Source organism: Ambystoma mexicanum, chromosome 10 (assembly GCF_040938575.1).
Source record: "Ambystoma mexicanum isolate Mex_15411 chromosome 10, UKY_AmexF1_1, whole genome shotgun sequence".
Lineage (NCBI taxonomy): Eukaryota > Metazoa > Chordata > Amphibia > Caudata > Ambystomatidae > Ambystoma > Ambystoma mexicanum.
This window is the reverse complement of record NC_090932.1, coordinates 895,638,109-895,661,588: the sequence shown is the minus strand read 5'-3', so window position 1 is coordinate 895,661,588 and position 23,480 is coordinate 895,638,109. Positions and strand designations below refer to the sequence as shown.

General features: G+C 44.0%; 1 protein-coding gene across 9 annotated transcripts in view; it reads right to left on the bottom strand.

Annotated features, from left to right (window-relative positions):
• MCF2L2 (MCF.2 cell line derived transforming sequence-like 2) overlaps positions 1 to 23,480 on the bottom strand; it is a 3,251,461-nt gene that overhangs the window by 394,431 nt on the left and 2,833,550 nt on the right. For all 9 annotated transcript variants that reach the window (XM_069618639.1, XM_069618638.1, XM_069618642.1 and 6 more), the window contains exon 23: positions 16,915 to 17,007. In XM_069618639.1, the coding sequence (XP_069474740.1) occupies positions 16,915 to 17,007 (93 nt within the window). The remainder of the gene's footprint in view (positions 1 to 16,914; positions 17,008 to 23,480) is intronic.

Genomic DNA, 23,480 nt, shown 5'->3' with positions numbered 1-23,480 from the left:
GTGACTTAAAACAACATCATGGATATAAACAAATCTTTACATGGGTGCTTTGCGTTGGGTTGCTCACTTTAGCTATCACAGATTAGCGGTGCTTTGAGAGCTCTTTGAGCTGGAATTGTTCCATTAAAAGCTCTGCCATTAATAAAAGTTTGCAACCTGGGCACCTTAACCACCTGCAGAGCCACAGACGCTATTTATGTGTGTCTGCCTAGCTCTGTGACTTGCGAAACTGGCACTGCTTGAATGTCCACCCTGAGCCGATTCTATAACTGGCTCGGGAGAAAGAGAGAAAACCTAGTTAGCTAGGACTTGTTTCTTCTTGAGCCTTTGAACTAAAGGTGTACTGTAAAAATTAAAAGGACTAGTGGTACGGTGTACCAATGATTTATATTACACTTCCATCTGGTTGTGGTTATTCAGCACGGCATGCTGATTGCCATACCTCTGGTAGATTTCCCACCATTTGCTAGTTATCACAGGGGAAGATTTGCCCGGCTACTAGTGTTACTGCATAACAATATGAAATTTCGCCACTTGAGGGCCTTATGAAGATTATACTATCTTGAAATAATTGCAGTTATAGCCAATCAAAGAGACACAAAAAGGTATGACCATGAATTACAGAGCATTTCTTAACATTGAATATAAGCAAAAACCCAGATTTAGATCATTCTTATGATTGTGTCATCCACAGGTCCTTTGCCCAAATACTTCACTTCTGTCGTTCAGACGAATAGCAAAATCAAAATACTACTTACTCACGCCAAGCAAAACAATTAGGTGAAGTATCAGAAAGTCTGTGATCTTTGGAAAATCAAACCAAAAAAAACGTGGTGAGGCCAAGGTTTCTGACTTTTTTTTCTTAAATTTGTTTATAGGACTACACTGTAGAAAAGTGAAGAAAAGTTGTTATTTAGCTCCTGAAGAAGAGATGGAAATCTCGAAATGCGTAGAGCTCATTTTATAAAGTGCTAATTGTTGTTATTATTTATCATTGTGATGTTTCACAAATATGATGATACATTTTTGAATGAAAGATGTGATTATGTGTCACAAGTTATGTACCTATTGATCATTGATAAGTATAATTCAAAAAAAGGAAAAAGGGAAGTCTGACAAAGATGGATACAAGCCAGCCCTGGACATTAGAAATAGCGAGAGACGACATTAGAACAATCATCCGAAAAAAGTAATGCGTCACGCTCAGCAGGGCCAGATGGCTTGTCAAATGCAGACTTAAAAGGAAATGTAGATGAATGGACAGAGATTGAGATTTTGTGGCTGGGGTAGATAATTCTTTAAAAATGGCGAAGAGTTCCTTAGATTCCGATGCTGCATTGGTGATTCTGTTGTTGCAGGAGGAGGATTTAGCTGCAATTATGGCTTTTTTGTAGGAAGCGGCAATAGATTTATAGGCAGATAAAGTGGCCTTGTGTGGGGAGCCTAGCCATTTACTCAGTACATTCCTTTTGAGTGTACAGAGCTCCTTAAATTCAGTGGAGAACCAGGTGTTGTTGTGTTTTATTTGTTTCGCTTTTTTGTTCTGTAGTGGGGAAATTGCATCTACAGCAGTTTTCATAATAGAATTGTAGGTTTCTGCCAGTACCGATGAGTCTGAGGAAGAAGGGAGGTGGAGTGTATGGCTGTCTAGGTAGCAGAGGGTCTTCTCTTTCGTGACTATGGTTTAGCCCCTTGTTATTGGGTGATGCTTGATATCCAGGAGGTTCTCATCGAATCTTTGTTACAAGTCTTGCACTCTATTTATATGGTATATACTGTGTTAATTGGGTTTTTGTCATCTTTACCTTGTCTTTGCAGGTAGGACGCTGTTCAAGTATCCACTTCAGCCATGCTTTAGCAGAGTTATCAACAACCAGCCAGACAAGCCCATCACTGTGGATAAGTAACCACTAGTAATTGTGTATCTTCAATGCAGTGTATAGCACACTTCAGCCACTTTGGCGGCCTTTATTATGTACACTTTATGTCAACCCCCAGGGGTCACCCTAGGCTCCAGTCCAATCTATAATCAGCAGTAACCAGGCAGAACTCCTACCTATTCTATTCCTTCACACCTAAATTAGAGTTAGAGAATCAGTCGCTCTCCTCTCTCAATCTGGCCAAGTTTTGGTATTGTGAATTTGCATACAGGCTTAATGTGTGCAGCCTAGGGCAAAAGGAAAACCTGGATTACACCTCTCTCAAACGCTCTGTTGCTAAGCATACACTGGGGTGGAGGGTAGAATGATTACACAAATGTCTACTTTGTGTGCATGCAGCAAGAATTCCCTTGCTATATATGTATGTGTTGCTGCATGCCCCTTTGTGTTTTTCGTAATGTAATAACAATGCAGCTTTCATTTTTGGCTACTACTTTTTTTCTGAGACGTCAGACCATAATACCATGTCCAAGCCAGTGTCCAGGAGAAATAACATGCATGCATCCAGTTCATTTACCATGCCATTGGGCTGGATTAGTGTAACACTGAGCATGTTATAGACCCAGCTGGATATTGTTTTATTTTTAGGGAAGGGAGGTTACGGTGAGGCTGGGATCAGTCAAATCCTAAAATTCCAACATTGATCTAATGGAAAGCACTTGTTTCTTCTTAATGAAATGCTTGTTTGGATGTTGGCAGCCAGGTTACTTAGACCTACTGTGATAAAGGCAGGAATCCAATGCCCATTTAAGGTAATTCTATTTTTTAGAAGGTAAATGGATTAAAAAAAAGAAAATGAGGAGCAGAAAAACTATAAGGAAAGAATAAAAAGCAGATTGATGAAGAAGTCCGGCAAAACAAAACATTTGAAGATCTGTTTACAGTTCAGACCATCAAAATGTCAAGCAGCATTGCCATTGCTGGGAAAACAGTGGAGGAGGGAGACCAGGCATCTTCTTCAGATACAAGTGTTAAATCTGGTTCTTCACTGGAGCCATCAACAAAAGCTCAAGCTGAGAGAAGAGAGGAATTGACAGAAGACGGCGTCCCTACAGTTATTGGGGACATCTCAACAGAGGCAGATGTAGCATCAATTAAACTGTCAGAAATAATTGAAGGTACCCCATAGAGGGAGTGGTAAAAACCAGTCAGTTCAAAAAAACTGAGATCTTTCCACCAAAAGAAGGGGCATGTATTGGTACTAGTCTGTCAAAAATATTGGAAGATGCCCCCACCACAGAGGAAGTGGCAGAAACCAGATGGCCACAAGGAAACAAGGACAACCCCCCAGGGGGAAAGGCAACCAGTGATACCAGTTTGCCACATATAAATGAAAATTCCCCCACAGAGCAAAAGGCAGATAGCAGTCAGTTAAAAAGAACAGAGGATATCCAAGAGGAGGTTTGATCCAGTGGTGCCATTCTCTTACAAACCGCTGAAGATGCACCCACCGAGGAAGTGGCAGCCAGTGGTGCCATTCTCTTACAAACTGCTGCAGATGCACCCACACAGAAAGTGGCAGCCAGTGGTGCCACTCTCTGCCAAACCGCTGAAGATGCACCCACATAGGAAGTGGCAGAAACAAGTGTGTCAGAAAGAATTTAGGATTTTCCTTTAGAGGAAGTAGCAGGTGGTGGTAGTACTAGTCTGTCACAAACAAATGAAGATTCCCCCAAGGAGGAAGATGCAGAAACCAGTGTGTCTGAAAGAATTGAGGACATCCATTTAGAGGAAGTGGCAGGTGGTGGTTGTACCAGTCACAAACAATTGAAAATTCCCCAAAAGAGGAAGTGGCAGAAACGAGCGCGACTGAAGGAATTGGAGACATCATCATCTCCCCAGAGGAAGTGCCAGGTACTAGTCCTTGGGAGGAATCTTTATCTGCTTTATTAAATACAGAAGACTCAGGGAAATGGGGGGTGGAGCTCAGACCACGGAAAGATGATCCACCGGTGGCAGTCTATGTGTTTCAACATCCAAAATCAGATGAACTTTCCCATTTCTTTCAGCACCATCCAATTCAACCTCCCAAACATAGATGCATTAAAGCAGAGTTAGCATTTTGGAGGAAAGATGGGAGTAAACGGCATTGGTTAAGTTACTCTGAAATACAAAAGGCCCTTTTTTGCACAGTTTGTTTGGCGTTTACTAAACGTGGAAAGAGGGGTCCTTTCAATCATCGGATGAAAAACTGGAGGCATATTTACCAGCGCATTATAGAACATGGGGCAAGTCAAGGTCATCAGAGGTGCACAGATTCATATATGATTACCTTTTCAGGGGTCGACATAAGCGGTCTTCTCTTCCACTGACAGAAATGAGCTTGAAGTGGGGAAACCAGAAAAAGGAGACACATATTGGAGCGTGTTATTGATGTTGTAAAAGTCATGGGGAAAAGAGGGCTCAATTTTCATGGGAAAGCAGAGTCCATGTTTGAGCTGGATAACAAATAGCTGGATCTTGGAAACATATTGAGGCCATTGAATCAAAATCCAAAGAGAAAACTGGGCAAGAACGGGGTGCTTCTGTGACCTTCATGTCAAAGACCACAGTTGGGTATGTGATTGAAGTCATTTCCAAACTGATTAAATGGTAATCAGTCAAGAAAAAAAAGCAAGCAGGACTATTTTTAATTCAGATAGGCTCAACTCAATATGTGAGTGTTACTGATAAGTGCTCCATAATTATTAGATATATTACAGGCACTGTACATGAATGCCTGCTAGCAGTAACCAACAGCACTTTGTCTACTGGAAAGGGTTTGTTAGAGTTGGTGCAAAGTGCTATTAAAGAGAATGGTCTTGACTTAAGCAAGTGCATTGGAAATTCCACCGATTGTGCATTGAATATACAGAGCCAGTACAATGGTCTCACATCCTGGCTCAGCAAGGAATCCGAGGTCAAATACATGCCAGGCGCTATGCACATGTATTAAATCTTGTACTTGTAGAGGGGACACAAACATCAAATGAATCCACATCTTTGTTTGGCGTGTTAAACTCCTGTGGCGTTTTTTTCCAGGAGTCCTACTAAAAGATGGATGTGTGACATGAGGTGTCTATGGAAGGCCATACAGTCCAAATAATAGGAGACACAAGGTGGTGGGCACTATGGAAAGTTTTTGGCTCCTTTAATAACCCGGACAAAGCAATGTTCATTGATATGGTTGTAGCACTCAATAATATTGCTCAAATACAGATAAATTCAATTCAAAGGTCTGTTAACAAGCTTGAAACTTTAGAGAGGCTTTGTGCAAATTCCAAGCAGTGTTCACAGCCCTGTTACATCTTTGAGTATTTAATTCTACAACCCCATTATCAGATTACCTGCAGACAAGTGGAATGGACATCCTCCAGACACAACAAATGGTCTCAGACACTAAAAAAGTGCTTGCTGCAGAGTCAAGAAATTTTGATTCTATATACTGTGCAGCAGAAGAATTTGCAGAATGGGCCAACGTGGGTTTGGAAGAAAAAGGCTGTGATAAAAGAGTGGAAACTGCACTTCCAGAGGTGAGAGTTTGCCACAAAAAGAGGATGCCTGGAATGAGTGCAAGGGATGAGCTAATTACCTTGGCTCAAGACCGGTTTAGAGTTAGTCTACATAATGTCATTATGGACAACATTATTCAAAGCCTAACTAGTCATTTTAAAACCCACTCATCTCTTGCCGCAGATATATCATGCCTCGATCCAAAAGATTTCAGTGAAGGTCTACCCGACAATGCTCTTAGAAATATTTGTCCCTTGCTTGAAAGACTGGATGACTCTATAACAGTACAATGGTTGAGGGAGGAACTCTTGGATTTTGTACCCAAGTGGTCTAAACTGAGGAAAACACTACCAGGAGAGCATTCCTTTGAAGACCTACGTACTGAAGATACAGCACTACAAGAAAAATGTGGTGACCAAACTAAACATTTAGTACTGAAATGCAATACATGCCGTAACGGTGCATTATGTTGCTACTCAATTCTTAAAAGCTATACACTTTTCAGTAGTGCTTACCGGCAATTGTATTTGGGATTCAAGTTCATTTTGACCGTATCTTCTACACAAATAGCTTGTGAAAGAAGTTTGTTGAAATTTAAGAATATTAAAAATTCACCTAAGAAACCACCTCAGCCAGGACAACCCCAAAGCCGTTGTGCTCATGTCTGTGGATGGAATGTGCTTGTCCAATTGCAAAATACGGGCATAATCAACCTGGTTGCACACAAAGGTGCATTGTTGAAGGAACTCTTAATTGAGTAATTTTCTAGGTTTCCACCATATTTTTTTGCTCACTTATCTATGCATGCAACAATGTTCTTAGATTGAATGGCCAAACCACATTTCTTGAAGACATTCAGCCTAATTCCGTCTTTTAAAGTAAAACAGTGAATATGAGTTTGGAAAAGTCACCAACTAACATCTTAAAAATGTACTGTATGGCACCTGCAAGATTCACATTTGACCATTGTCACTTCAATCACTATGACGTGACTTGGTTCATTTGAAATGTGCAATACATATACTCTGAAACCAAGATATGTCCAATCAAAGTGTGAAGAGTGACACAGAACTTAGAATCATAAAGTTTCTGTTTCTGAGAAGATGGTACCCTTCATCAAGATGGCGTTGACATCACCAGGGAAAATATATGAATCATTCAGCTTTACATCTTTGTGCATCATCAGATTTTGAGTCCAGCTTCATGACTTTCTATAGAAAGAAAGACTTTCTACAGATCTTAGGGCTGGAGTGCAACCCAACAAGCAGGTGCAACCCAACAAGCAAGAAAGGCAAGCAAGCAATATATGGCAATCGTCATGCAAAAGACATTGTAATAGTGCCAAAGACACAGCAAGAAATAAAATGGGCCCCCAAAATGGACAATCCAGCCTTATAGAAGGCGTTGCTGCCCTTTTTGTATGACAACCGCCTTCCAAACAACATTTGAGCCCACAACTACAGGAAGGCCACATTGGGAGTGGCACGTCAGCGCGAGCGCGCAGGGACGAAGGCACAGGGCTTGTACTCAAGTCCTCTTGCTGAGAAGACGTGTCTCTGAGGAGCTCCATCTGCTAATCCATTGTGAGGGGCCACGCCCCACCTGATCGACATCCTGGCCACACTCCTAACACAGTTTCGATAAGTGCCACAGCACTCTGCATAACCTTGGGGAGCAGTGGTGTTGCACAGGGGGCCCTGCCCCACCAGACAACTGGCCACTCCATTCCACAAAGGTAAGTGTGCCAGCAAGAAGCTGCATGCAGCATAACAGAGCGCAACACTAATCATCGCTTCCCAGCCATGGCCAGTGCCATAAATCATTGCATAGTGGCTCACTAGCCATGTACACGATCTAGACTGCCTTCCTAAGGCATTACTAATGACTTACTCCTGCATGCCCTAACACGTGTATTCTATATCATTTATGTTACATAGGTTTTTGCCTATTTGTTTTTTGAGTTAACAAATGAAACTTTGTTTTATGATATTTCCATTTTTTTCTGTGATCTCTGTGCTAGCAGATGTAAACCTAACTCCACAGTAGGATAGGTGCACCTCCTGTGCGTCTATGAAAAGGGTAGCGGTTGACTCTACATACTGTTTTTTTGGTAGTCCCCACTTGGCCTGCAGAGTCAGGCCCCCTACACAAAAAAGAGGTTTTTTTTGCCCCTTTATATGCTCCACGCACGTGAACAGCCACATGCACCAGTGTTTGATATGTGTACTAATTGTAGCACTCTCTTGCAGCATTTGAACTGCTTCTACGACACCACCTGGCACAACGAAATTGCAGGAGACAACAAGGGACACTCTGGGCATCAGCTAGCCAAAGCTAGGTGCTGCACTACCTCATGTCTTTTTATTATGTTGCTGTATGTTTGTATACTGCTATAGTGAAATTGTGTGGGTGTGTATAGTAAGAAGCAGGGACGTGTGTTTGTATGAGTGTAACAGCATGCTGGAAGCGTGCATAGTGGTCAAAACCTTACCCTAAAATCCCCAACCTATCCATAACCTTTCCCTAAATCTAATTCCAGTTTTCCTACTTCTCCCTTCCTATCCAACCATCGTCGCCCTAACCCTGCTTCCCTGCTGGGGTTGCAGATCCCAAAACCGCAGTGGGGGTGGTTGGTTCATGCTACTCCTTCGCTCGGAGCTATGGACCCTATCACAGAACTGTAAGTATGGAAAGTTATGTTATTTTATGAGTTGTGTTTTAATGTAATATTTGAGTATAAGTACAACTGGCAAGGTACTTTCCGGTGTCATAACAATAATGGTCCTGAAGAAGATGGCTTAACCCCACACGCCATTGAAACCGGTCGACCTCTTGTTCTTGAGGGTTCTCACGACCTCTTCGATATCCCCGACAACAAGGAGGGATACAAGAAACATAAACTCCATTGAACCCTCACGTTTAGTGAGCCTTTTAAGGTGTCCCATTCACATGGGGTATTTTATATACTGATCTATTGCGCACAACAAATTGTATTCGGCATACTCGATGCCTGAGGGTGAATAAACTATGAGTAGAAATCCCAAGGCTATAAGTAGTTGTGCCAGTCAATGAGCTGTTTCGGCAGGATCCAATAACTAGTCCTGTTGTCCACAATAAATGATTGATTGTGTTCCACTGTTGTTAAGAATTTTTAACGTAATCTGATGCATCCACACAATTGGTAGCGTTGAGGGACACTTTCCTCTTTGACTATCCCTGTTAGATAGGTAGTGCATCACTCATCACCTAGGGCCAGGCACCCCTGTCAGGGTCAGGGTGTTTCTCCTCTAGGGACAGTTAGCACATTGTTCTTCAATTGTTGTTTGCAAATTATGTGACAGTCAAGTTTACATTGATTCTTTCTCCCAAAGGACCGTTTATGTTGTGGTATAGGACTGTTTGATTAACGGTTAGGGAAGGCAGTTGCTTTTCCAGTATCTCTTGGAACTTACCCTGTTGTTATTAGATCTCTTTAAGGGTGGGCCTCCTTCTGCCAACCTTTGGTCTTTTGGATTGTCATCACCACCACACTGTAATCATAGTCCTTAGAATTACAGTGCCCAACATCCAACACTCCTGGTTCACATTCATTGTTCAGTAGTAGAGTCACAACTCCCAACATAAACATCTTCTTGGTGATCTTTTGTTTGACAGCAACACTGCACTAGGATCAGGCATTGTTAGAGGCAGAATTCCCACCATACAACCTTTCTTGAATCTTTTCTGTTTGTCTGCTTCACCATGCTTGGATTAGGAATTGTTGAAGTCACAACTCTGCCACATAGAACTCCTCTTCATGCTTCTGTTTGTCAGCACCAGTGGTCTACGATGAGGAATTGCTCGAGACACATCTCCCAACATGTAACTCTTCTCGGTTCTTTTCCACTAGTCAGCACCACTGTGTTTTGTTCCTGGAGTTGTAGATTCACAACTACCAACATGCAATACCTCTTAATTCTCGTTCGCTTCTCAGAGCCACCTGCACTGTGCTCTTCGATTGTGATGACCACGACTCCCAACATGCTATTCCTCTTGATTCTCTTTGACTAGTAGACACCTCAGCATTATGCCTTAGGAGAGTTAGAAACACAACTCCTTTGACGCAATACTTCTTGCCTCTCTTTCTCATGTCAGCTCCTCTGAATTATGTTTCTGGACTGTTCGATCCTCAAGTCCCTCCATTCAATAATTGTTTTTATTGGCAGCACTAGAGGGATGTGCTTTTGGACTCAGTCCCAAAGTTGAGTTGTCTCCAAAAAAGGGCAGAAGGCGGGTATCAGAGTTAAACAAAAGATTTATTTGGGTAAAGAACATGAAATGTTGCCAGGACGAAGTTAAAACAAAAATGCTTCGGTTCAGGATAGCAATTTCTTCCAATCTGGTCCTCAAAGTGTGTACATCCAAAAATAGCTCTAAAAGGAAAGGGCCTCATTATTAGTTTGCCGGTATTTCCAGTAGAAATACTGCCGCCACTCGTTTTAACAGATTAGCTGCCAGATTACGAGTTCATTAATGGCAAAGCTATTATAACCCATTTTGTTCTTGAAAGCATGAAGAATATATGTTATTAGTCGTCCAGCTAATTCCCTGCAACCACGCAGTAGGATTTAGTATATAAATTCACAAGGCATTCGTGAAGACATGGTTTCTGGTGCGCTCTGCCCTGCTAGTAGCACTGGAATGTAGTCTTCTGAACAATCTGCCAAGCTAGATGAGCCATTCTATCGGCTATAGTGGTTCCTATAGCCCAAACAGTTCCCAGTGGGAACACTAAAGAAACGCTTCAAGGGTTACAATAACATTTACATATTTATGCAGTGCTGGCATAAAAATGACAAAACAGGCCAAACCCCTGAATGGTCTGATTCAGATGAAACTTTAAATAATTGAGCTTGATAGAGAAAATAGTGGAACAACCTAGGACAACAAAAGTGAATAGAGTTTCATTTGGCATGACATGACCTAGGCTGACTCGAAGGTCCCTGATCAAGAGAAAATGTGCAAATCAGGAAAGTGCTCTATGCATGTACTCTCTGCATGCCTTTCACCATTAGGTACAGGGTGGGACTATCCATCACATGGAAAGCTACAAATAGAAATACAAGTATTTGCAAAGCCATAAAGACTAAGGAGGTGACATGCATTTCAAGGGAGCACCACAGCAAGGGATGAAAGCAGTGCTTCTGCACTCTCCCAGCACAATCGGTCACTCTCATACTGGTGCCTTTCATTGTGAACTGTTGGTTGCATGCCATACCCTATATATCTATACTGATATCCTTGACTCCCTGTTAGGCAGTGCTCTAGAGCCATCATTAGTTGTAGTTAGTGGCTGGCCCTTTTGTTCCAATGAGCCAAAACAAATGGTGCTGCTAAAGTACCACCTGTGAGTCGAAACAATATAGCCTTACTAGTTGGCTGTAAAGCACCATATATAGGCCAAAATGTAAGGCAGTGCCAAAGCACCTCCTGGGACATCATGTATGAAGCCCTGCTAGGTGATGCGTAAGCGCTACTTATGTATAAAAACTAATAGCAGCACTAAAGACTAAACTATGAGACAAAACTGAAAGGCCGAATGTGAGCCAAAACTGAGGATAGTGCTAAAGAGTCACTTGTACAGAAAAGCTAACGGTAGTGCTAAAGCATAACCTGGAGGCTGGAATGATGCAAAGGATGATTCTAAAGTGCAAAACCTGACCCAACACTAACAGCGCTTCTGAAGTACCACCTAAGATCCACAACTAATGGTGGTGTTATTTTGCTACCTATGAGCCAAAACTATGTGGGCTAAAAGCTCCACCTAGCCTAAAGCGATCATGTGCCATGGGATAACCTAATGTGATTCCAATACGCACAGGCTTTACTATCCAGGTCGAATAAAATGACCATCCACTTCAGTGGATGATCATTTTTTCATAATAATAATAATTTGCATTTATATAGCGCTATGACCGCTGCTTATTATTACCCACGGTGTGTGGTGCTCATTTATCGACCTCGGAAGGATGAAAGGCTGAGTTTGGCTCTGCCGAGATTCGAACCTTCGTTAGCAAGCTGCATGGATGTCAAAGTGAGCGCGCTACTTGCTGTGCCAATTGACCGGCTATAATGAGGAGCATTTTCATGCATAAACTCTAATGAACTCTGTAACAAATCATTTTAAAAACCGAATGTGAAAAAGAGCTCTGGGTCAATCCTAAATATGTGAGGGAAACTCTGACAAATCTGGACAATTCATGCCTTCTTCCAAGAGGGGACCCACCCCCTTTGAGGCTAGGGAGGTGAACCTGCCATGTAAGACTCTCCCTATAGGTCTGGGAAAGTGGGACCTCACTGGGTGTGACTCCTATTTCAGCATGGGACTCTCAGTCCGAGCTACCCCTTCTGCATATATCAATGTCGGAAAAACTGTTGCAACTATAAATCACAAGGATCATTCTGTGACCCTACTGGCTTCAGGTAATTGTGAACCTCACCTGAGGGCCATAGTCATGGTATACGGACATCACTTCATTCATTCTAATGATGTGTATAAGAAACAATCGTTTTATGAATGGAGCTGGAACTCCCTCAGTGGGAAGAGAGCAAGTGCTACGCAGAGGTGAGTCATTGGAGCACCTACATCCTGGAGGGGCAGAGCTACGTCGAGCCACGGAACCAGTGGTGACAAGCAGAAAGAACAGCCTGCTAGCTGGAGGCTGGACAGCGGGTGCCTTAACTGAGCAAGAGGCTCCAGTCATGGCAAGACAGAGGACGAAAAGATAACCATCTTCGCGGTAGGCATGACCAGTGAAGAGCACTGGTAGGCCTGGCACCTGGCAACCAACGCCGAGACCGAGAGGAAAGTGGAACCTGAGATACAGAGCTCCCGCTGACAATCGTCTTTCCCTCTGCGAGAGGCATTGAAGGGGAAAGAGACAGTACGGACCTGTGGAGGTGAGCGAGAGACCGGCCTGTTGGTTTCCAGAAGCACAGAAACAGAAGCAGGTATGAAACCAAGAGCAAATGTAATGGGCACTCAGCCCCATTGAAACAGAGGGCAAACAAGACAAACATTATACTGAAAGGCTGGAATAGCCACCAATACTATGAACAGTCAAGTGAAGGTAACGAGCACCCTGCCCCTCTGAGGCATAGAGAAAATGGACACAAACAATATAATATAAGGCTGGAGTAGCCAACCAAGTGTGCTGAGTTAAGAGAATGAGACAATGTTGAAGTAACAGCCATGAGTGTCAAGGAAGGCACAGACAACAGTCCTGGGTTGAGAGTAAAGGTAAGCAGAATACTCTATAACACTGGCAGAATAGTGCATAAATCATGGGGAGTGGAGTTATTTAACTGTGCAAGAACCCTAAGATAATTTGTATAATGAAAGATAAGACTTTATTTTACCACAGAGCTAACATGGAAGTCCCAACGCTACGGAGGTGTAAAGGAAAGAGTTATTTTCAAGTCGTCCTGGAGCAATTGCAACATCTAAAAATCAGAAACTGTTTCCTTATCAGAGGAAGAGGGAAACCCAGACCGACAACACTTGTGAGTTTTCCAAAAGGATTTAATAATAAAGCTGTGAAGACAATCCTACAAGAACTATGAGACTAAGAACAAGTCGAATACAAGTGGGCCATGCAGAAGTCCATAGTGAGGCTATTATACAAGCCTCCCTTTCCTTTTAGACAGGTATTTTTCTAAAGTGGTAGGGCCAGTTAGGTACTCAGGATTCGGACAGAGGACCTTTTTGGTTGGACCTGACATACACTCTTAGTTTTTCTTTAGTAAGGAAGGAACATCCCTCATAGCAACAAAACAAGTTAGGAGTTTTCTTTAATTTAAAAAAAAAAACCTCGTGAACATGTCTTTAAATTGTCTGACTCCTTCTTCTGGTTCACCACATACAATGTTGGAAGTGGGATATAAAGTGGGCACTCCTTCTTTTTACAAAAATCAATTGAGAAATCTATAGCCTCTACCCTGGCCACTCCTCAATCCACTGGTTTTGACTTATACAGTGTGGAAACCATCTCCATAGCCCCAAAGGAGAGACGCCTAATACCAATAGGTTTATGTCTTTCCCCTCCATCTGGGACCTATATTAGAATAGTAACTAAGTCTGGATTGGCCTGGCGATATCCCCTAGACGTTGCCACTGGGTAGTAGACCCTGATTATAGGGGGGAGGTGAAGGTGGTCCTCCATAACCATGGGCCCTCCAACTATTTAGTTAAAGAAGGGGAGGCCATAGCTCAGGGAATCCTCAAGAGAGCCTTCATCCCAGTATCCCAATAAAACTAACATTTACTTGAAACAGAGAGGAGATCAGAGAAGTTTGGGGAGGCTGACCTCATAAGATAGGAACCTGAGGTGAGAGAGGCAGAAGAGTTAGTTCCATTACCTGTTCTTGTCTTCGCACAAAGGAACAACCCTGACCTAGCAGTCATCTTTGGGGTGGTAACCTCGGAGGAGCAAGATCGTAGACAACCCATGATTTATTTTTCCTAAATAAAGGATTACTATACCAAGACGACGTAGGGAAAGATGGACATCCCCAGGCTCAACTGGTGGTTACTCGCAGTCACCAAAGGGTAGTGCTGGAGTTGGCCCACTTCCTTCTCACGGCCGCCCAGCAGGGGATAGGAAAGACCCTAAACCAGGTGATACCTCAGTTTTACTAGCCTAGAGTATTCACAGATGTGAAGGACTGTGTCGCCACAAGTGAAATCTGCCAGAAAACTGCAGCCACTCCATTTCCCCCAGCCCCACTGCAACCACTTCCCATTATGGATGTCCCCTTCTCTAGAATAGCGATGGACATTGTAGGCCTCCTAAAACCATCAAAGGTGCTGAATAAGTATATCTTAGTGATCGTTGACTTTGACACCCACCACCCCGATGCCTTTCGCCTCCAGAAAAACATTAGTCAACTTATCCTAAGAAACCTCCTTCCTTTTCTGTCGAGAGTAGGGTCCCCCAAGGAAATCCTCAGGGTACTACTTTTATGTCGAAGATCATGAACAACATAAAAGAGATGCTATGCATCAAAACCCTCAGGACCTCGGTCTATCTTCCCAAAATGGATGGACGTGTGGAGGGATTTAACAACACCCTGAAAAGGATTCTCCACAAGTTAGTAGAGGCAGATGGCAGAAGTTGGGATGTTTTGTTTCCATGCACCTTATTTGCAGTTAGAAAAACACCTCAGGTGTCTCTAGGCTATTCGTCTTTTGAATTACTCTATGGCCGAGAGCCATGTGACATACTAGATATGTTAAAGGTGACCTGGGAAGAAAGAGAAGAAGCCATTGTACCCATTTCTCAGACAGCCCAAAAATTAAAGTCCCACATGGATGCTGTAAGGGAAATTGTCAAACATGACCTAGGTAGGGCACAAGAACATACAAAATCCCTACATGGACGGAATATTCATGGTTATTTGTTAATGTGCTGTTTGCGTAAATAAATTCAATAAACATATGTAAAACAAAATCACTACATGATAGACAAGCGGGAGCCAGTTCTTTTCCATGGGGGAATCTGTCCTAGTTCTCCTCCCCACCTCGAAAAACCAAATGACATCAAAGTGGTATGGTCCATATAAAGTTCTTGAAATAAAAGTTCCCTTAAACTATGTGGTGGCCCAACCCGACAGACGACAGAAAACCCAGATCTAGCATATAAACCGGTTGAAGGAGTGGAAGGCCGACCCTGTTGAGGAGACTATGGTGATTATGGCCACCCTCCTTAAAGACCCCGACCTCGAGCAACAACTAGTCCCTCAACATCTACCACACTCCCACCAAGAAGAAATTTGAGACCTTTTAGACTAGTTTTCAGAGGTATTTTCTGAGCAACCGGGTAGAGTGCAGGATTTCTTTCACTATATCCGCACCCCGGCCAGGCACACAGTAAATTTTAAACCTTACCAGATCTCGGAGTTGAGGAGAAAAACTATAGAGACTGAACTCCATGAGGTGCTCAAAGCCAAAATCATTGAGCCCTGAGAGAGTGTGTGGTCATCTCCCAATCTATTGGTAGCTAAACCGGACAAGTCTTGGAGATATTGCATAGATTTTAGAAAATTAAATTCCATCTCCACTTTTGATAATTACCCTATACCCAAAATTGACAAGCTCATCGAGAAGCTAGAATCGTCCAAGTACATCTCCACGCTAGACGTAACCAAAGGCTATTGGTAGGTATCCCTTAATCCCACCGATAGGGAATAATACACCTTTTACACCCCTAGAGGGCTCTTTCAAATCAAGATACTGCCTTTTGGGTTGCACAGCGCCCCTGCCACCTTCCAACGATTGAATGACAAAATACTAAAAGCATATTCTACCTTTTCTGGATCCTATTTTGACAACATCATTATACATTTATTAGGAAAAAGCAATACAGCAAAACCAATGTGCATGTCCCATCAAAATACGTATCTAACTGTTTATTAGTTGAAAGGTTGAACTGCAGTAAATATGAAGTTCAAACCTTGAAGCAGATGTCATTACGTATGTTGAATCAACAACTCCAAATAAATTCAACCATAGCTGCTTTCAATACAGTTAATGAGCAGATCAAACCTTCAAGCAGATACCTGTACATATGTTTATACAATGACTCCAAATAAATTCAAGCGCATGTGTTTAATCTGAGCAACACCATTGCTTATACATTTCTGACATGTCTTTCCTTTTTCACACCTTCAATTGTATGGATAAATGTAATCACCAGCATTGCGTGTTAATGACTGTACATCATTAATATATTGTATACTGTCACATGAGTGCCTTCAATATTCATTTGAGCAAATATAACAACCAAAGTATTATGGCTTGCCTGCCACGTTATACTAATTAAAGTATACATTGTATGTGCAAAAGGTTTCTTATAGGTTTAATTGTGCAAATTAATGGAAGGTGGAAAAGAAAGAAGTGTATCTTCAAGTCGTCCTGGAGGGATTGGAACAGCTAAAAATCTAAAACTGTTTCCTTATCACATGAAGAGGGAAACCCAGATCGACAACACTTTGCATTTTCCAAAAGTATTTAATAATAAATCCATGAAGACAATCCTACAAGAACGGTGAGACTAAGAACAAGTCAAATACAAGTGGGCCAGGTAGAAGTCCATACCAAGGCTATTATACAAGCCTCCCTTTTCTTTTTAGTCATGTATTTTTCTAAAGTGGTAGGGCCAGTTAGGTACTTAGGATTCGGACAGATGACTTTTTTGGACTTAACGCACACACTTAGTTTTTCTTTTGTTTGGTAGGAACTTCTCTCATAGCTATAGGGCAAGTCAGGAGTTTTCTTTTAATTTAAATAAAACCCTTTTGAACATGTCCTTAAAATTGTCTGACTCGTTCTTCTGGTTCACCACAAAACATTCACTTTGCACTTCCTAAACAGCCACAATTCATGCATGATTCTTTTTAGTGAAACTTGAGAATTTGTTTTCGGAGAATAATATTGTTCATTTACCTGGATGATGTAGACCTCTTCTCGGCCATTGTACCAAACCTCAAACTTCTTGTTATCCCCCTTTACGTTTTCAGTGATGCCAACGGAGCTCATCTGCAGTAGGAAATAGCATAGAAACCGTTATAGCCAAAGCGTCAGATTATGTCTGCTGCGAAAGGAGAACATTTTTTTGAAAATCGTTTACTTAGAAGAACTTGGAACAAAAACATTTTTTAAGGAGATCAGAAGGGAAATGTTCACCTAGTTCCAAATTTAAATACTTCAGATATTTTCAAGATTTTCCCCATTAATACCAAAAAATAGAATTCAATTAAATTATAGATGTTTTTATCAGAGATCCTTAAAATAAATAAATTACGGTGGCAAAATTGCTAATTTAATTGTTAATCAAATGTGTATGCAGAACAGGAAGATGTGGATATTTTGGAAATACTTTTCAAATTTGTATAAGCTTATAACTCTTTAGTAAATTGAAAGACTAGAGGTAACAGTAATACCTATATCTTATGACTGCATCAAAGAATGGATCTTCTCAGGTGCTTAGTAATACATTCTCTACGAAAACAAAGCCAGTAATGCTCGACTGCATTATTTTACTGTTTCAGTTCATTGGCAGTTAAGTGACTGACTGGGGGAAGAGCAGATACATAAAACAGAGTTGTAGGCACGCTGATGCATACATATGAATTGCGCTTCACCCAGTCACTAGATCACCACCGTAGGTAAGGCATGGTTCAGGGTGAATGGGATAAATGGGCCGAGGGAGGAGGGATGGCCACTGGGATCAGGTGGTGGTTGGAAAGTGGGGTATGGAGGAACCTCATTCCGAAAATGAAGCGGGAGAGGAACAGAACGACCTTACATCACTCTTTTGAGGGTGAAATATGGGCCAAGATAGCCTTAGTTTGCTACAGTGTCTGTTGTTGAATTGTAACATTATTTTGCAAATACATGTCGATCATTCCCAGTATCCAACTACTCTTACCCCATTATTCCTTAAGTAACTGTATCAACTACATCATGTTTTTAAGTGAACATTCCCTGAAGAAAGACCCAATATGAAAACATAGGATTCAATGCTGAAGAACCAGAATATACATTTAGGATCCCAAACACAAATGCACCTGTTTGGTATAGATTCATTTGAAATTCTCACATTGGAGATGACAATAACTTTGTTGCTGGGGGCGTGGCTATGAGGGCCATGTAGGAGGACGCGATCTGGAGGAGCTCCCGAGATCCTGAAATGATCCTGGCGAAATAGTGCATAACAACGTGCCTATGACTGCTGAAAACACACATGTCGATGTGTGAACGGTCTGACTGCACTTGGTGAACTTTTGAAAGGCGTGGGAGGAACGGTGGTGGAGCTTTGTGCGAAAAAGATAAGGAGCGCCGGAGACGAAAGACGAAACAAAATGGGCGATCAACAACCGGAAAAAAGGAAGGAGCAGGCCGCACGGTGGTCGGGCGATAGGAGCGAACTGGGTGCGCATTTGTAACGTGTGCAGAACGCAGGTCCTCTGGATCATGTCTAATAGAACAGTGAGACCGAAGGCGAAGCAGCCCACATTGGAAGACTTTGCCAAGACGTCCCCTGGTCTGGAAAATTCCAAGAGTAAGGATAAGTCGCCTACAGGCGGCATGCCTGTGACGGGTACTAACCAAGAGGTCCTGGCTGCAATTGCGGACTTGAAGGCGACCTGGGAAGCTAAGCTTGAACTGGCCGTAACTGAGTTGAAAACGGCATTGGACCTTAAGGTCGGTGAAGTGCAGGAGGAGGTGAATTTACCCCGGCAGGACGTCAGGTCCTTGGCGGAGCGCACTGAGACCCTCGAGAAAGAGGTGAGCCCGAAAACCGCGGATTGTGCCTCCCATAAGGCCAAATTGCATGCCCTGGTGCAGAGAGTGGGCAACTTGGAGAGCAGGGCGGAGGAGGCAGAAGGACGCGCCCGACGGAACAACATTCGCATCGTGGGCCTGCCAGAAGGATCGGAGGGCCACGTTCCCACGGAGTTCATCGAATCTATGCTGTTGCAGGAGATACCCGGAGGAGCCTTATCTCAAGGATTCGCGGTGGAACGTGCGCATAGAGCTCTAACAAGGAGGCCGCCGCCGGGAAACCCGCCTAGGCCAGTAATTGCCAGAATCCTTAATTACCGGGACCGGGAGAGGATACTAGAACACTTCCGCAAGGGAGGAACTATTACACGAGGAGCGGCAAACATAACGGCCTACCCGGACTATACCCTGACTGTGCAGCGTAGCCGCATGAACTTCGGGTCGGTAAAGCGGAGATTGAGAGAGGTGGGCCATAAATACATGTTGCTGTATCCGGCGAAATTGAAGTTTTTTCATAAACACAAAACTTTGTTTTTTGAGACTCCGGAGGACGCCATGGGATGGCTCGACACGCAGGGATGTCCCCAGGAGCCTGACGTTCAGACGGGAAGAGGAGATGGAGGAGATAAGTAGTGCACGAGGAGGGTGCTACAAGATGGCGCCAAATAGATCTCTGGGACTTGATTATAGTCATTTGCGCGGCCTTAGGCAGAAAAGGTCAGAATGTTGCACAATATTTACGAGCACTGTGACTATTGCTGTATTTTGAGGAGCCTTGCAGAGCGGATCTCTTTACCCCACTTAGTAACTTTAGTTAAGTGGCCATTAGGGCGACCTCACCCTACTGAGCTCTGGGCATTGTTTGGTGCTTGCAGGGCTAGATGTGGGGGTGCCTGAGTTCCATGGATGGAGCTGGGCAGCAGTTGGGGAGTGTGGTGTTGGGGAAGGGATGGGTAGAGGGTGGGGAGGGAAGTGGGGAGTTTGGGGTGTGTATAGTTATGGGGAGTTCGAGTTTGTACAAGAGGCTACAAGGAAAAGCCAGAGGGCTGTATCTGTATCGCGTGGGCAGGTGGGATTTGCTGCACGGAAGGGGGGAGGATACTTATGAGCTAGGGGGGATCTTAAGATCGTAACGTGGAATGTCAGGGGACTCAATATTTACTTAAAGAGGAACAAGGTCATGATGTATTTGAAAAGACAGAAGATTGATATTGCACTGTTGCAAGAGACGCATCTGACTCGGCAAAAGTTGGAACTGGTGAGGAAGAAGTGGAGAGGTACTGTAGTGGGCTCTCCGTATTCTGCCTACGCTAGGGGAGTGTTGGTCTGGGTGGCACCGCACGTTCCGCTTCAACTTACACAAGAGGTGGTGGATAAGGAGGGGAGGATGGTCATATTGAAGGCACTGGTGGAGAATAGGGAGGTGTGCATTGTAAATACGTATGCCCCCAATCAAAATACGGCGGCATATTTTAGGACTCTGTGTACCAACCTGGGTGTGTGTGTGGGTGGGGCGGTTATTTGGGGAGGGGATTTCAATTGCATGCTGAACCCCAGGGTAGACAGATCTGATAAGATTGATAGGCCCACCCCAGCGGCCAGGGCATTACAGACACTGCTCGACGACTTCGGGCTGGCAGATGTTTGGAGGCTGAAACATCCTAATGAGGAACAGTACTCGCATTACTCAGCCCCGCAACAACTGCATTCAAGGCTTGATTACATTTTTGCCATGCCAGATGTGGTGATAGAGACCACCCAAATAGACTACAAAGCGAGGTTCCTGTCGGACCACTCGCCTCTGGTCCTGGATTGGCAGTATTGCCGCCCCAGAGCGCGGACACCGACGTGGCGCCTCCGGGCTGAGGCGCTCAAGGATCCGGTCTTTAGAGAGGATATCAGGGTTGAGATCACACATTATTTCGAGGAGAACGCTGGTAGTGTGTATTCGGCGGGCACGCTCTGGGAAGCCTTTAAGGTGGTATTGCGGGGTGCTGCCATTGCTAAATCAAAGGGCCTGCAAGGTGGGGTCCTAACGGAGTTAGGGGAAGCTGAGGATGAACTGGAACGGGAACTCAATAGGGGAGGGGGGATGCAGAGCTAGTACTTAAACTACAGCAGCCGTGCGGAACTTTGGGAAAGGCTCTGCAACCTCAACTATAAGAAGTATGTTGAGAGACAGAATGCAGGTGGGGATAAAACAGGCCGTCTCTTGGCGTGGTTATACAAGAGTGAAACCCCTAGGCCTCCGATTAGGACGATAACCAGAGAGGATGGAGAGGTAGCGAACACCCAAGAAGAAGTCAATGAGGCATTCTTAGATTATTACAGGGCACTATATGAGGACAAAGGGGGGGCAACCGAGATGAGATAAGAGAAACCTTAAGAGATATGGGATTACCTAAGATTAGTGCCGAAGAAAGAGAGGAGCTGGATGCACCGATTACTTTGGAGGAATTGGAAGAGGTGGTGAGGCAGCTGCCCACCAGTAAGACCCCAAGGGCGGACGGACTCCCTAGCGAATTTTATAAATTATATAGAGAGGAGGTACTCCCCCCCATGCTAGAAATGTTTAATGAATCGTTTGAGGTGGGCCGGCTGCCGGAATCGCTTAGAGAAGCGATAATAATACCGCTCCCTAAGCCCAACAAACCAGGGCATAGCTGCGGCTCCTATAGGCCCTTGTCAATGCTGAACCAGGATGGCAAGATATTGACGGCAGTCCTGGCCAATAGGTTGCGTAGAGTTATTAGTAAATTGATACATCCGGACCAGACAGGTTATGTCCCCAACAGAAATATAACCCACAACCATAGGCGACTCCACCGGGTGATTGAATGGGGGAGCAAGAGCGAGGGTGAAATGGTGGTTGTGTCCCCAGATGCAGTCAAAGCTTTCGACTCAGTCATGTGGTCGTGGTTGCTGGAGGCCCTGAAGGAATACGGGATGGTGCCGGGCTATGTTAGGTGGGCAAAGGTGCTGTACAGTGAGCCGCTGGCTAGGGTACGTACAGGAGCGGTGATATCCGAGAGGTGGCAACTTAGCAGAGGCACCAGACAAGGGTGCCCCTGGTCCCCGATGTTATATATTCTGGCCCTGGAGCCCCTGGCAGTGTACCTTCGACAACAATATGACATGATAGGCATTGAAGTAGGGGGAGAGAAACACCTAATATCCCTGTATGCTGACGATTTGCTATCATATCTGAAATATCCGGAGGAAAATCTTCAATATATTCTGGAGGTAATGGAAAGGTATGCAGAACTGTCTGGCATAGCGGTGAACCCCCAAAAATCGAACATGTTCCCATTGGGTAGCTACATAGGAACCCCTCCGGAGCGGTTGCCAGTGTTTTCGATACCATGGGCGGTTCGCTCCTTCCGCTACCTCGGAAAAGATGTGTATCACACAGTAGAGGAGGAACATTTGCACAACACCGAGGTGGCTGTGGGAAAAATCCGTATAAGTATGAAGTTTTGGGAAAAGTTGCCGTTGGCGATGATGGGACGGGGGGCGATGCTCAAAATGGGGGTCCTACCTAGGCTCTTACATTTTTTCAGCAATATTCCGTACATGATACCTAAGAAGTTTTTTCCCAAGCTGAATAGTATGTGCAGAAACTTCCTATGGCATGGCACTCGGAATAGAGTGGCGCTATGGAAGTTGCAGAATTTCTATGAAAAAGGGGGTATTAAGCTGCCTAATTTTGAGGCTTATTATGTGGCTGGCCAATTGCAATATGTGGTCAAATGGCTCTCTGATGAGGTAACTCCCGAATTTAAGCTGTTTGGACAGGACTGTACTCCGTTTTACCTGAAGGAAATTATTTGGTTGCCTAGGTCAGAAATGAAGGAGCACCCGGGTATGATGTTGCTTGGGTGGAAGATGTGGCGTAGAGTATGTCGAATGATGGAGGACCCGTACCCGTGTTCCCCGCAGGTGCCGTTGGTTGCCTTGGCAGGGGAAGACACACAACTAAGGATGATAATGAGGACCTACTGGGAGTCGGTCGGGCTGGCTACATTGGGGGATGTCTGGCAAGAGGGGGCCATTAAGGATTTTGAAGGACTAGGTGAAGAGGCGGGTTTGCATAGGGGCCAGTATGTCACGTATCTAAAGCTGGTGCAGAATATTCGTAAAATCTGGCCTGAGTCTGTATTGGCGGAGGAACCAGACGCCAGTATGGGGACAATATATGATATATCAAAAGGAGGGCATGAGATCTCTAGATTGTATGAGATGGTGATGACCAGGGTTGGGAAGGAATTGACGCATTTGAGGTTGGATTGGGAAACAGAGGTGGGAGCACAGATGGAAGATGGGATGTGGGAGCGTGCTGTGGGATACCACAAGAAGGTGTCAAGAAATTCCAGATTACAACAAATACAGTTGTACATAACGCACAGAGCTTACATGACCCCGATGAGAATATCGAAGTTTGTAAATGCGGGACGACAAGCGTTCCCAAAATCCGATAAGGAAGATGCTGATATGACACACATGTTTTGGTCTTGCCCATTGATTGAGAGTTTCTGGGGAGAAGTGGCGCAAAAACTAGCGGACAAAGGGGTCACGCTCACTATAGACACGGCCTGGGCCTGCCTGTTAGGAGGGTTTCCCAGACCAAGGAAACTTAAACATGTTGGGAAATTGAAGGACTTGGCATATGTGCTCGCAAAACGAAGGATTGCCATGGGATGGAAGCAGTGCCATAAGCCACGGGT